Source organism: Somniosus microcephalus, chromosome 6, assembly GCF_052327205.1.
Source record: "Somniosus microcephalus isolate GS21.2 chromosome 6, FLI_Smic_1.0, whole genome shotgun sequence".
Taxonomy (NCBI): Eukaryota; Metazoa; Chordata; class Chondrichthyes; order Squaliformes; family Somniosidae; genus Somniosus; species Somniosus microcephalus.
The window spans coordinates 36,281,474-36,296,381 of record NC_140992.1 but is presented as its reverse complement, the minus strand read 5'-3'; the positions used below and the strand labels follow the sequence as shown (position 1 = coordinate 36,296,381).

At 46.1% G+C, this 14,908-nt stretch overlaps 1 protein-coding gene across 2 annotated transcripts in view; it reads left to right on the top strand.

Moving 5' to 3' along the window:
* The window catches only part of meltf (melanotransferrin), a 69,538-nt gene that overhangs the window by 34,231 nt on the left and 20,399 nt on the right, over positions 1-14,908 (top strand). For both annotated transcript variants that reach the window (XM_085990017.1, XM_085990016.1), the window contains 3 exons: positions 9,567-9,754; positions 12,120-12,294; positions 13,456-13,607. In XM_085990017.1, coding sequence (XP_085846143.1) covers positions 9,567-9,754; positions 12,120-12,294; positions 13,456-13,607 — 515 coding nt within the window. The remainder of the gene's footprint in view (positions 1-9,566; positions 9,755-12,119; positions 12,295-13,455; positions 13,608-14,908) is intronic.

The following is a 14,908-nucleotide window of genomic DNA, read 5'->3' as shown; positions in this document are numbered from 1 at the left end:
CCCCAAAGTGCATCACCTCGCACTTTTCCGGGTTAAATTCCATTTGCCACTGTTCCGCCCATCTGACCAACCCATCGATATCGTCCTGCAGACTGAGACTACCCTCCTCGCTATTTACCACCCTACCAATTTTTGTATCATCCGCGAACTTACTGATCATACCTTTTACATTCATATCCAAGTCATTAATATAGACCACAAACAGCAAGGGACCCAGCACCGATCCCTGTGGTACCCCACTGGCCACAGGCTTCCAGTCACAAAAACAACCTTCGACCATCACCCTCTGCCTTCTGCCACTAAGCCAGCTTTGTATCCAACGTGCCAAGGCACCCTGGATTCCATGGGCTCTTACCTTCTTGACCAGTCTCCTGTGCGGGACTTTATCGAAGGCCTTACTGAAATCCATGTATACCACATCCACTGCGTTACCCTCATCCACACACCTAGTCACCCCCTCAAAAAATTCAATCAAATTAGTCAGACATGATCTTCCCTTGACAAAGCCATGTTGACTATCCCTGATTAATCCTTGCCTCTCCAAGTGGAGACTGATTTTGTCCCTCAGAATTTTTTCCAATAATTTTCCCACCACTGATGTTAGGCTCACTGGCCTGTAGTTCCCTGGTTTTTCCCTACTCCCCTTCTTGAATAATGGAACTACATTAGCGGTTCTCCAGTCCTCTGGCACATCCCCTGTGGCCAGAGAGGTTCTGAATATGTGTGTTAGAGCCCCCGCAATCTCTTCCTTTGCCTCACACAGCAGCCTGGGATACATTTCGTCCGGGCCTGGGGATTTATCCATTTTTAGGCCTGCTAAAACCGCCAATACCTCCTCCCTCTCGATGTTAATGTGTTTGAGCATATCACAGTCCCCCCGCCCTATTTCTATGTCTACATCGTCCTCCTCCATAGTGAAAACAGATGCAAAAAATTCATTTAGAACCCCTCCTACATCTTCCGGCTCCACACACAGATTGCCACTTTTGTCCCTAATGGGCCCTATTTTTTCCCTAGTTATCCTCTTACCCTTAATATACTTATAAAACATCTTAGGATTTTCCTTTATTTTGCTCGCCAGTGTTATTTCATGGCCCCTCCTTGATCTCCTAATTTCTTTTTTAAGTATCCCCCTGCACTTTTTGTACTTCTCTAGGGCTTCCTCCGTCTTTAGCCTTTTGTATCTGCCAAAAGCCCTCTTTTTTTCTAATCCATTCTCGTATATCCCCTGACATCGACGGTTCCCTGTGGTTTTTGGAACCACCCTTGACCTTTACGGGAACATGTTGCCATTGTATGATCTCAATCTCCCTTCTGAAAGCCTCCCATTGCTCCGATGCGGATTTTCCTACCAGTAGCTGATCCCAGTCCATTTTGGCCAGATCCTGCCTTATCCTATTAAAATCGGCCTTCCCCCAATTTAGAACCTTTATTTCCGGCCCATCCCTGTCCTTTTCCATGACCACCTTAAATCTCACCATATTATGGTCACTGTCACCAAAGTGCTCACCTACTAGCACTTCTTCCACTTGGCCGGCCACATTCCCTAGAATTAGGTCCAGTACCGCCCCCTCTCTTGTAGGACCTTCTACATGCTGGCTCAAAAAGCTCTCCTGGATGCACTTTACGGATTCTACACCCTCTGTGCCTTTCACACTCTGACTATCCCAGTTAATATTGGGGAAGTTGAAATCCCCCATTATTATTACCCTATTATTTGCACATTTCTCTGAGATTTGCCTACATATCTGTTCCTCTATCTCCCCCTGACTGTTTGGAGGCCTATAGTACACTCCCAGCAAAGTGCTTGCCCCCTTCTTGTTTTTAAGCTCCACCCATATGGCCTCATTAGAGGAACCTGCTAATATGTCATCCCTCCTTACTGCAGTAATTGACTCCTTAATTAATATTGCTACACCCCCTCCTCTTATACCCCCCCCTCTGTCTCGCCTGAAGATTCTGTACCCCGGAATATTGAGCTGCCAGTCTTGCCCCTCCCTCAACCATGTCTCCGTGATAGCAACAATATCATACTCCCATGTGTTTATCAACACCTTCAGTTCATCCACCTTATTTGCAAGACTCCTTGCATTAAAATAGATGCCATCCAGCCTTGCCCTTGTATATTTGCCCTGTCTACCAAGCTGACTTGTGCTGCCAATTATAGAGAAAAAAACATCACCCCCTCTTTCAGCTCCCCTCTGTATCCCATCCCCCTGCCAAGTTAGTTTAAACCCCCCCCAACAGTGCTAGCAAACCTCCCCGCAAGGATATTTGTCCCGCTCTGGTTCAGGTGCAACCCGTCCGACTTGTACAAGTCCCACCTTCCCCAAAAGCAGGCCCAGTGATCCAGGAAAGTAAAACCCTCCCCCCTACACCAACTCATTAGCCACGCATTCATCTGCTCTATCCTCCTATTCCTATACTCACTAGCACGTGGCACTGGGAGTAATCCAGAGATTACAACCTTTGAGGTCCTGCTCTTTAATCTGTTACCTAGCTCCCTAAATTCTTGATGCAGGACCTCATCCCCCTTCCTACCTATGTCGTTGGTCCCAATGTGGACCACGACCTCTGCCTGCTCCCCCTCCCCCTTAAGAATGCCCTGTAGCTGCTCAGTGACATCTATGACCCTGGCCCCAGGGAGGCAACAAACCATCCTGGAGTCACGTTTGCGGCCACAGAAACGCCTATCTGTTCCCCTTACGATAGAATCCCCTACCACTATTGCTCTCCCACTCTTTTTCCTCCCTTTCTGAGCAGCAGAAGCGTCCCTGGTGCCAGGAAGCTGGCTGCTGCTGCCTTCCCCTGGTGAGTCATCCCCCTCAACAGTATCCAACTTGGTATACTTGTTTGAAAGGGGGATGTCCGCAGGGGGCCCCTGCACTTCCTGCCTGCCTCTGTTGCTCCGCCTGATGGTCACCCCCTGTGCAGCCCTACCCTGAGGCGTGAACAACTCGCTAAACGTGCTATCCACGAGCCTCTCCGCATCGCGCATGCTCCAAAACTCATCCACCCGCAGCTCGAGCGCCACAATGCGGTCTACAAGTAGCTGCAGCCGGATGCATTTCCCGCACACATGGTCGCCAGGGACACTGGCAGCGTCCCTGACTTCCCACATAGAGCAGGAGGAGCAGAACACGGGTCTGAGCTCTCCTGCCATGACTTACTCCTTTAATTAATCTAAAAATTTATTCAATACCCCAGTTACAGGTGTACTCTAGGGCGCTTTATTTACCAACTGTCCTCACTACAACACAGAGCCCCTAGAAATTTAACACCACAGAAATTTAAGCTTGTAATGAAAAGAGAGAAATACTCACCAACCAATCACTTACCTGCTCCCTGGTGACGTCACACCCCGATTACTTTTTACCTCTCTGCAACTTCCGAGCTCGCAGACTGGAGTTTGGTATGCCTCTCCTGGCCTTGCTGCCGCTTTTATTGCCGCCGCCGAGTCTCCCACAGGTCCCGCCTCTCGCTGCCTGCCGCCGCTGCTCTGAGGCCTCTCCTGGCCTCGCTGCCGCTTTTATTGCCGCCGCCGAGTCTCCCACAGGTCCCGCCTCTCGCTGCCTGCCGCCGCTGCTCTGTTATAGCAGTTTACAGTTCTTTAGCTAGCTTAGAGACTAAAAAACGAATACTCACCAACCAATCACCTACCTGCTGCCCTGTAATGTCACTCCTTGATTTTTTTCTGTTTGAAGGCTCTTTATAGCGCCGCTGATCCCGCTCCTCTCGCTGCTCCTCTCGCGCTCTTTATAGCGCCGCTGATCCTGCTCCTCTCGCTGCTCCTCTCGCGCTCTTTATCGCGCCGCTGATCCCGCTCCTCTCGCTGTTTCTCTCGCGCTCTTTATCACACCGCTGATCCCGCTCCTCTCGCTGTTTCTCTCACTCTTTATAGTGCCGCTGATCCCGCTCCTCTCGCGCTCTTTATAGCGCTGCTGATCCCGCTCCTCTTGCTGTTTCTCTCACTGTTCCTCTCGCGCTCTTTACAGCGCCGCTGATCCCGCTCCTCTCGCTGTTCCTCTTGCGCTCTTTATAGCGCTGCCGATCCTGCTCCTCTCGCTGTTTCTCTCGCTGTTCCTCTCGTGCTCTTTATAGCGCCGCTGATCCCGCACCTCTCGCTGTTCCTCTCGCTGTTTCTCTCACGCTATTTATAGCGCTGCCGATCCCGCTCCTCTCGCTGTTTCTCTCGCTGTTCCTCTCGTGCTCTTTATAGCGCTGCTGATCCTGCTCCTCTCACGCTCTTTATTGTGCTGCTGATCCCGCTCCTCTCGCTGTTCCTCTTGCGCTCTTTATAGCGCTGCCAATCCTGCTCCTCTTGCTGTTCCTCGCGCGCTCGTTATAGCGCTGCCGATCCTGCTCCTCTCGCTGTTTCTCTCGCTGTTCCTCTCGCGCTCTTTATAGCGCTGCCGATCCTGCTCCTCTCGCGCTATTTATAGTGCTGCTGATCCCGCTCCTCTCGCTGTTTCTCTCACTGTTCCTCTCACGCTAGTTATAGCACTGCCGATCCCGCTCCTCTCGCTGTTTCTCCCACTGTTCCTCTCGCGCTCTTTATAGCGCCGCTGATCCCGCTCCTCTCGCTGTTCCTCTCGCGCTCTTTATAGCGCTGCCGATCCTGTTCTTCTCGCTGTTTCTCTCACGCTCTTTATAGCGCCGCTGATCCCGCTCCTCTCGCCGCTCCTCTCGCGCTCTTTATACCACCGCTGATCCCGCTCCTCTCGCGATCTTTCTAGCGCTGCTGATTCCGCTCCTCTCACTGTTCCAAATAGCGGGGCATTACACCTATTACTAATTGTTATATATGGACACCTATTACTAATAATTGTTCTATATGGACTCCTATTACTAATTGTTATATATGGACACCTATTACTAATAATTGTTATATATGGACACCTATTACTAATTGTTATATATGGACACCTATTACTAATTGTTATATATGGATTATCAGTGAGTTATTTTTGGCTATGAGGGGAATCTGAGTGTTGCCACTATTACTATTAGTTATCGGTGCAATTTCAATGAGCTATTATTAGTTATTAGATCCAAAGTTTCTCTCACCTCTGGTTTCCCCTCTGTGAATCGTTCCCCCACCTTCAGTTTCCCCTCTTCCCCGCCCTCGGTTTCCCTTCTTTGCCTGCTCACGGTGGTCTCCTGGTTCTTGTGACTTCTCACACAACAGCTGTTGGCGCAAAACCACAAACAAAGGTACTCGGCTCCAGGGTCCCAATCTTTTAGAAGGTAAATGGAATAACAATTGCAGGCGTCATGTGGTCAAACTGTCACGCGATCAAACCTTCAGGAATACCTCCAACCAGAGTTGGCAACCCTACCCTATATGTTATACAAATCCAGCCTCCAACCCAGCTTTAATCTCAGGAACACATCTACTCCTAGTTTCAGCTGCAAAAATGGCTTCATCCACCTCAGGCCCCCGACTTTGCTGCTCTGAATTGCCAGATAACAAGAAATGAACCTGCTCCCCTGCTGTATCAGCTTGGACCTCATGTTCTGCTCCATCTTTGCTTGACTGGCCCACTCTCTGGCCCTATTTTCATTCCCCAACTGACTGCTCGGTTTCTCTTCCAGTGCTCCATTCCTCACCTAACCACTTCACACTGGCCTGTATCTTTTATAAAAGTGTCATATGTAGAAGGAGAGATAGAGATAGAGATCGTCCCATAAGTCTGAAATACCAACAGAAAATGCTGGAAATACTCAGCAGGCCAGGCAGCATCCATGGAGAGAGAAACAGTGTTAACGTTTCAGGTCTGGGACCCTTCATCAGAACTGGAAAAAGCTGGAGATGTAACAGATATTAAGCAGGTGCAGAGACAGGGGTGGGGGGGGGGGTGGAGGAAGGAATTGAAAGAACACCCTGTACTTTTGTAAGAGGCAGGAAAGATAAAATGTTGCAAATGGGAATGGCAAAAATCATATTGCATGAAAAATGGGGGCAGGGATAATTATCTGAAATTGTTGAACTCAATGTTGAGTCCGGCAGGCTGCAAAGTGCCCAATCGAAAGATGAGGTGCTGTTCCTCGAGCTTACGTTGAGCTTCATTGGAACAATGCAATAGCCATCAGTCTGATTGGGTTAAGATGTCCTAGAGGGCAAAGTGCAATTTGTTACTCTGATGTGTGTTCAGTGGATGGAAGTCAACAAAGGTATGATTCCATACCAGTGCTTCCGACATGTCTTCCTTTTTCCTCAACCGAGGATTCCCCTCTACTGTGGTTGACACGGCCCTTGACCGTGTCCGTTCTATTTCCCGCACTTCTGCTCTCACCCCTTCCCCTCCCTACTAGAACCATGATAGGGTTCCCCTTGTCCTCACCTTTCACCCCACCAGCCTCCACATTCAACGGATCATCCTCCGCCATTTCCGCCACCTCCAACGTGATCCCACCACCAAACACATCTTCCCCTCACCTCCCCTTTTAGCATTCCGAAGGGACTGCTCCCTCCGCGACACCCTGGTCCACTCCTCAATCACCCCCAACAGCCCTTCTCCTTCACCTGGCACCTCCCCATGCAAGCGCAGGAGATGCAAGACATGCCCTTTTACCTCCTCCCTTCCCACTGTCCAGGGCCCCAAACACCCCTTCCAGGTGAAACAGCGATTTACTTGTACTTCTTGCAATTTAATATACTGTATTCGCTGCTCACGATGCAGTCTCCTCTACATTGGGGAGACCAAACACAGATTGGGCGACCGCTTTGCGGAACACCTCCGTTCAGTCCGTAAGGGCGACCCTGAGCTTCCGGTCGCCTGTCACTTTAATTCTCCACTTCAATTCAATTCAATTTTATTTGTCATATATGCAGCAAACGTGTGTACTGCACAATGAAATGTTGATTTTTACAAGTCCTCCCAACATTGGAATAAATATGGCATAGCAATGATAAAAATACTAATAGAAATACAGAAATAATAAAACAACAGTAATAAATAATAAATTATTCGTTCATGAGTCTTATGGCCTGGGGGTAGAAGCTGTTTCGAAACCTGCTGGTACGAGACCGTATGCTTCGATATCTCTTACCGGACAGGCTCACTCCCACTCTGATCTCTCTGTCCTCGGCCTATTACATTGTTCCAATGAAGCTCAACGTAAGCTCGAGGAACAGCACCTCATATTTCGATTAGGCACTTTACAGCCTGCCGGACTCAACAGAGTTCAACAATTTCAGATAATAATCCCTGCCCCCATTTTTCATGCGGTATGATTTTGCCATTCCCATTTGCAACATTTTCACAGCATGTTCTTTCAATTCCTTCCTCCCCTCCTAACCCCCCCCCCCCCAACTGTCTCTGCACCTGCTTAATATCTGTTCCATCTCCAGCTTTTTCCAGTTCTGATGAAGGGTCCCAGACCTGAAACGTTAACTCTGTTTCTCTCTCCACGGATGCTGCCTGGCCTGCTGAGTATTTCCAGCATTTTCTGTTGTTATTTCAGATTTCCAGCATCCGCAGTATTTTGCTATTATATAAGGTATGATGATTAAAGATTGCCTTATGATGCTAAGCGAAGGCAGTACTCTGGGGTAAGAACAAATCATGGGACCTTCATACATGTACTGATACAGTTACTGTTGGAGTACTTTGCTTTACATACATGCATCAGAAGCATTCTGGTGGCCCTATTTTGATTGGTATTCTTGAAGTGTAGGGTCCTTATCTGCAATTTTGTTCTGTGAATTCTGGTGCTTGTTACTGCCAGTGAAGGATTGTCTGGATTGCACCTGTTTTCGGAGTGCTAGCTCGTTCAGAGTCTGCATTAGCACAGCCTGCAGCTCTGATATACGGCAGAGATGATATAAGCCCTTCAGTATCATACACAAGAGCCCTGGAGCAGTGCCTGGCTGAGAGGCATGGCACACTGTGGTACTGGAAAATGACTGCTTGTAATTGTGTCACTGTGACAGCTGTGAGTTTGCTCAAGGATTACTTGTTCTTTCTCCCTCTTTGTTTTGTTTCCTTTCCCAGTGAAATGTTTCAATTTATTTATGTATTTGAGTCTTACAACAGATTTGGGATTGATGCAATCTCTCAGCTCAAGTGGTAGAGCACTTGAGCTCAAGCCAATCACATTGGCTTGCTGCAGATTAGGATACATTTGCCAGTTCTCAGTTGGGCCAATGTCAGACATTTGGTGTCAAGGAAAGCTAGACATTGAGTGGCACACAGACCACACCAACCACTGTACTCTGCTCGACAGAGATTGTGGACCACAGGGTGGATTGTCCCCTCTTCCCTGCATGGAGCAGGGCACGTGGTGATGCACAGGCCAGAAATGTTTCTTCCTTGCTCTCTACAGAGGAGAATTCACAGTAGTACACGGGCTGGACAATTACTCCTCCACTCCTTGGAGGCGATGCACAGGGGTGTACAGATCAGACTACTCCCTCTCCCTCGGAAGGAGCAGGATGTGTGGTAGTAAAAAAAAAAGGCAGATATTCCCTGCCTTCTCTGTGCAGAAGAGAATGCAAGACTGAATTTCCGTACTGAAATGTGTACATTAGCCCCAGCGCCAGCATGCTTGGCCTCCATTGTTCTGTCTAAATGTTATGGTTGTTTTTCTCCCCCTTCCATTTCCCTTTGTGCTCTGTACAGAAGAGGACACCAATATTGTGATGTAATGCCCCAGAAGTGCTGAGTGCTTCTGGCATGGAGGCCAGCGATCAAGTGCCTGACGTTCATGCCTGTGCTCGCGGGCAGTGTGTAATGTACTGTGAACCTTTGCACAAACCATTTGCAAGGTTCATCAAGGTCCCGGGTTTGATGCTAATTTTGAAGCAACCAAGCAGCACTGCAGACTGTAGTGGCTCAATTCCTTCACTGCAACAGGACAGCATTATCAGGCTCATGGTGTTCTCCTTTCTGAGCCATCAACACAACACCTGAACCCTCTTCATAGTAACCCAGCACCAAACTATGATGAAAGAAATACTGATTTAGGCAGTACAGGTAGACTATCCTTTATCCGAAAACCTCGGGACCAGCCGTGTTTCGGTTTTAGGAAAATTTCGGATTTCGGAAGGTGCGCGAAAACACTTCGGTTTTCAGAGGTAATTCGGTTTTCGGGAGTGCGGATAAAGGATACACTATCCCTTATCCGGCAGCGTCGGGTCATGCTTTGCGCCACTTTCGGCTTTCAGAGGTTTTCTGGTTTCGGATGTGCGGATAAAGGCTGGTACACTTACGCTGAGCGATTTCGGTTTTCAGAAGTGCGGAAAAATGCTACACTATCCCTTATCCAGCTAGGCCTGTAAGTCGTGCGCCACTCTGGTCATGTCGTGCGCACGACTTACGCTGACCGAAAAAACCTTCGGTTTTTAGAGGGTTTCGGTTTTCGGAAGTCCAGATAAAGGGTAGTCTACCTGTACTGAGAAACTGTTGCTCTTTGTATTACAGACTCAATAATTGTAACAGAATCTCATTCAGTTTGTAGTTGGCTGTGTAAATCATATTTACACCGGTACTTGTGGAATGTGAATTAAATGGAGCATCATATGAGTATAATTTGGCCAAAGCCTGTCATAAACTGTTTTTCAGGAAATAATCCCAATACATGGGCAAAGGACCTTAATTCAAGTGACTATCAGCTTCTGTGTCGTGATGGAAGCCGTGCTGAAGTTACAGATTGGAAGGCGTGCCACCTCGCCAGGGTGCCTGCCCATGCAGTTGTAGTCAGACTGGATACTGATGGCACGGCGGTCTTTAATGCTCTCGATGCTGGTCAGGTATAGTGACTCTCTACCATCTGAGCCAATTTGTCAAATCTTAACATTAATTTAAAAAAAAAAAAAAATTGTGAAAAAGAGACTAGGCTATTTATTTAGATGCAGAGCCCTTTGAATAAAGAATATGGAAAGTACAGAAGTAATACAGGTGTGTTACAGTGCTTCAGAAATTGAGGAGTGAATTATTATATTAAGGTGTTATAAAAGTATTTCTGGATTAGGGCATATGTCATAAGAATTGTTGCTTAGGAAAAGGCCATTTGGCCCAAATAAGCTGTCCCATTTTCAAAATTAGCTCCACCTATTGGCCTTCTGATCATAGAATCATAGAATAGTACAGCACAGAAGGAGGCCATTTGGCTCATCGAGTCTGCGCCGGCTCTTTTGAAGAGCAATCCAGCTAGTCCCACTCCACCGCTCTTTCCCCATATCCTTGCAATTTTTCTCCTCCAAATATTTATCGAATTTCCTTTTGAAGGCTACTATTGAATCTGTTTCCACCACCCTATTAGGCCGTGCATTCCAAATCCTAACCACTCGTTGCGTAAAAAAGTTTTTCCTCATGAAGCCTCTGGTTCTTTTGCCAATCACCTTAAATGAAATCCTTTCTCTTTCCAGAAACTCACCTAATTATTGCTTAAACTCATTAATGTTCATTTCAATAGCCTTCTCCAGTACCTTATTCCACAAAAGTATCAGATATTTGTGCTGTCACATAGGTTAATGGGAGCAGTAGTTGGGTTTCCTGGGGTGCCGTTCCTGGAAGTAAAAGATGATTCAAAGAATCATCACCCATAGTAAAGTGCGATAAAGATAGAGCTCTCTGAAACATCTCATTGATTCACTGTAGCATTACTGAGGAACTATTGGTTATTGCTTACAGTTGAGGGTGTCCTGTCAATCACTGTGAATAACATTCCAGGAAGGAACACCTGGCCTGAAGGAATTTAACTAACTAGTCTGGAAACTGCACACATCTTTTTGACTGGACTACAGAGGAATTGGCTTATGCCGACTGCATTGACAGTTACCGGTGCCATGTGACTAGGATATACCAGATTGCCAGTGAGCTAGTTTAAGTCCTAAAAGGCATTTAAGTAATCTGGGGTTAATTGTCATCTAAACCATGGACTTAGTCGCTCTCAAGATCACAAGCCAGAATGACTGAGCTTCGGGTTAAGTTCAGAAGTACCTTCATAGCTTTGTAAGCACCTGACAGGGACCATCAGCTTCCAGTGGTGGAACTAGAGCATTGTACAATATAGTTCACACAAGATTTTTAACTTCCCTTTCCTCAACATGTGAATGGAACTGGGTCAGAACATGTACTTTCCTATTCCTTCTCCTTGATTGGATGGCCATGTCTTTTCCCCAGGATTCATGGAGAGGAATGGCTCAAGAGTTTCATATAATAAGAATGACAAAGAAAAGGGCTATTTGAGAGGTGAACATGGGGCAAAACAACTCCAGAAGACCTTAGAGAGCTGCAAGAAAGTGTATGTGGAAATATTGATAAACGAAAACCTCCTTATAATGGAATTCCAATTCTGATTCACATCACCAGACTGATACATTTTCAGAATGTGGCAGTAAGTTCACATGGGTTAATTAAACCAGTAGAATAGGTTCCTGGTGGGGGGGCGGTGGAGGATAATACAAAGAATCAGGACACATTGTAAGGTGGGATGAAAATCCAGCTCTGCAGTAGCACAGTTTCAACCTCATTGCTTCACCGTAGCTTCCCTGACGGATTATCAGTAATTTCTTCAGAGTTCAGGGCATTGCACCGAGTTTTGAATCTTTATCAATCTAGAGGAAAGGGTTCAGGTCAAAGAGCTGGGTTATCTGATAGATGAGGTGTGGTTCATGAAAGAACTGGCAGGAGCCCCTCCAGGTCTGTGGAACACCACATACAAGGTGAGACTGCTCACATTCAGGTAATATTGTACTTTAAGGTTGTAGCAATAAGATGGCAGGGGTTATGCTTTATTGTCATTCGCGGATCCCCGTGTGGAGTATAAATGAAATCTATTTGCATTTAGGCCGACCAGTAGGAAAACCGAGTTTGGGAGTAGCATTCCACCTTGAGAGTCATCAGCATGATTAAAGTAATTTTGTTGGGCTATAGCATACATGATGCCATACAATTGTGGTGCTCCATTTCCGTGTATATTTTTAAGTCAGCCTGTGTTAAAACAATGAAAGTGAACAGGCTGTTCAATCTCACTGTGATTTACATAGACCCTGAGCCAATGTAACAGACAAGCCCACCTCTTTCCTGGGATGGTAGCGAACTATATAACTCTGAACAAAGGCAATTACATCAAACTCTGCCATTTAAAAAAAAAAAATCCTTTACTTACAGAAAAAATTTGGCATTACTTCCACTGGCTTTAAGATGTTTGATTCTGCTTCATACAGTAGCAAAGATTTGCTATTCAAGGACTCCACCAAAGAATTCATGCTCATCAAAAATCAAACTTATCAGGCCTGGCTGGGGACAGAGTATCTACAATCCTTGAATGGACTTGACTGCTACAGTAAGTGATGTCTTTAGGTTGAAGAAGGTAGTTCAGAATCATTAACACACTTGGCAGGATCTTCCTTTTAGCATGTTCCTGCTAAGCTGTGCATTCATCTGCAAGGTCCAACGCATGCCGCTCACCGGCTTTTCCATTGTAGATCGCGCGCATACGCAAACTTTGAGCCACGCATTGGAGGAAAGCAGGCCGCACAGGAGACAGCAGAGCTAACGGGAGACGTTGCCTGTTAGTGGCAGCAAGTTTACCACCAGTGCAAGTTCCACTGTGAAATACACCATTGCACTGTGGAACATCCACTAATGCCCAAATCCTCTATTCTTCCACCCCGCCCCTCCCCCAGTGTGGTCAAAACAAAACATGAGCCTGGGGATCTCTGTCCAGCAGATTAAAAAATATATATGTTGGATGGTCTGGTTGCCTAAGAAGTGTTGGCTGTGTTGCATTTGCAATGTAATTTTTTGAGTTTGTTTTAATATTAGCTGGGTGTTATTGATTGCAGACATGTGGTGCTCCCTCAATTGATACAAAAGAATTCTGGAGACCCGACAACATTGGAGAGCCACATTTTCCTAGGTCAAGTGGACTTCCAGCAGGTCTCCACTTAAGTTTAAAACCATAGCGCTGCATTTCCTCCTTTTACCAATGGCAATTGTAAGTCTCTGGCTTCAAGTGGGGCTTAACTGTAGTGATGCACCAGGTAAACAGGAGAAGGTGGCACACACACAAGTCATGGATGCCCATTTGAGTGCCACTTTCCTGGGACCCATCGAGGTAATGCACAAATGCCTCTACATGACTCACCCTACAGTTTTCCCTTCTTCCTCATGAAGCAGTTTATAAGCCCTCGCTTGGCACTTTTTTTCTGATGAGCTTGGGCAACAATCTGGAACTTTTTGTGTGGGGAAACTGTGGCTATGAGGCTACTTGTTGGAACCATATAAGTTTATAGCACAGAAAAAGGGCATTTGGCTCATTGTGCCTGATCCAGTTCTTTGCCTGAATGGGCCGAAGCTAATTCCACTGCCCTTCTCTGCTAGAGTTACTACTAACATTGCACAATATGGAAATATTTAAATTTGTTATGTAAAAACCAATTGTGATATTGAGATTGTACCAGTACAGACAGGCAGTAAGTTTGTGCTGCTTTTCGGAACACAGGTATGCCCAAGAGCCTGCGCTGGTGCACACAGTCTAGAGGAGAATTACTGAAATGTGGAGATATGGCTGGAGCTTTCAACAGCAAAAACCTGACACCACCAATTCAGTGTGTGTCAGGTGACAATCCCAATGACTGCATAAAAAAGATCAAGGTAGGATCCATATCTGGGCAATGCCCAGAACAGTAAAAGCTCAAGACGAGTGGATATATATGTATATACTGCTCCTGAAGGAGATTAAAGAAACACCAAAACAAACGAAACCCGGATCTCAATTACTTATCAGAAAAATTCAAGACTTTTATGCAATTTATTGGATTTTTCAGTTCAGTACGTTGCACTGGAATGAACGGTCAGTCACAGATCTTAATCCCCAGTAGAAACATTTCCATTAGTGTACTTGGGCTGTTTCAAAAGACTAAAGAAATAACACAAAGCCCTGAAACAATGAAGCTCTTCAATTCTTAGTTGACATTCTTTTGCATTTCTTTCAGATTTCAGGTTAGTGTATTTCATTGTTCTCTTTACCCAGTTAGGATGTGCCAGTGCAATGTAAGATTGCAGGACTTTTGTTAGGTCCCAAAGTTCAGAGTATTGGTAATTTAAAGAGCTGCTCTACTCATATAAGCAATGGGTCAATCACCGAGTGACATTCATTAACACAGCTTGGATCCTTAGTCCTAAATGCTGATGCTGGAGCTGTCATGAGTGTTCTAAAAACTCAGTAGCAGGCAAGTAGACAGCATCTTGGACCAAGAATACAGTGTCAGCTGTGGCTCAGTTGGTAGCACTCTCGCCTCTGGGTCAGAGGTTGTGGGGTCAGAGGTTGTGGGTTCATAGTCCCACTCCAGGAATTTGAGCACAAATAAATCTAGGCTGACACTCCAGTGCAGTGCTGAGGGAGTGCTGCACTGTCAGAGGTGCCGTCTTTTGATTGAGACGTTAAACCGAGGCCCCGTCTGCCCTCTCAGGTGGATGTTAAAGATCCTATGGCACTATTTCAAAGAAGAGCAGTGTAGCCAATATATATCCTTCAATCAATATCACAAACAGATTATCTGGTCATTATCACATTGCTGTTTGTCGGAGCTTGCTGTGTGCAAATTGGCTGCTGTGTTTCCTACACTTCAAAAAAGGTACTTAATTGGCTGGAAGAGCTATATAAATGCAAGTCTTTCTTTTGAAGAATACAGCTTCACATAATTGTTTTGAGATCTGTTCACTGATGAATCCATCAATTGAGTGGCTTGTTTCCCATGTCTAGGCCTGCACTAGGCTGCTGATAAGGGAACCACTTCCCCAAAATAGTTTTTAAATAATATATGGCAGAGTATATCAGCATTTTTCTCCTTCCTGGCAACCCCAACTATGTGGGCTAGTCTTCATGTTGAAAGTACCTTCCCCTATAACAGTTTTTCTTTAAACTGTATAATGAAATGGAATTTATGTTAACC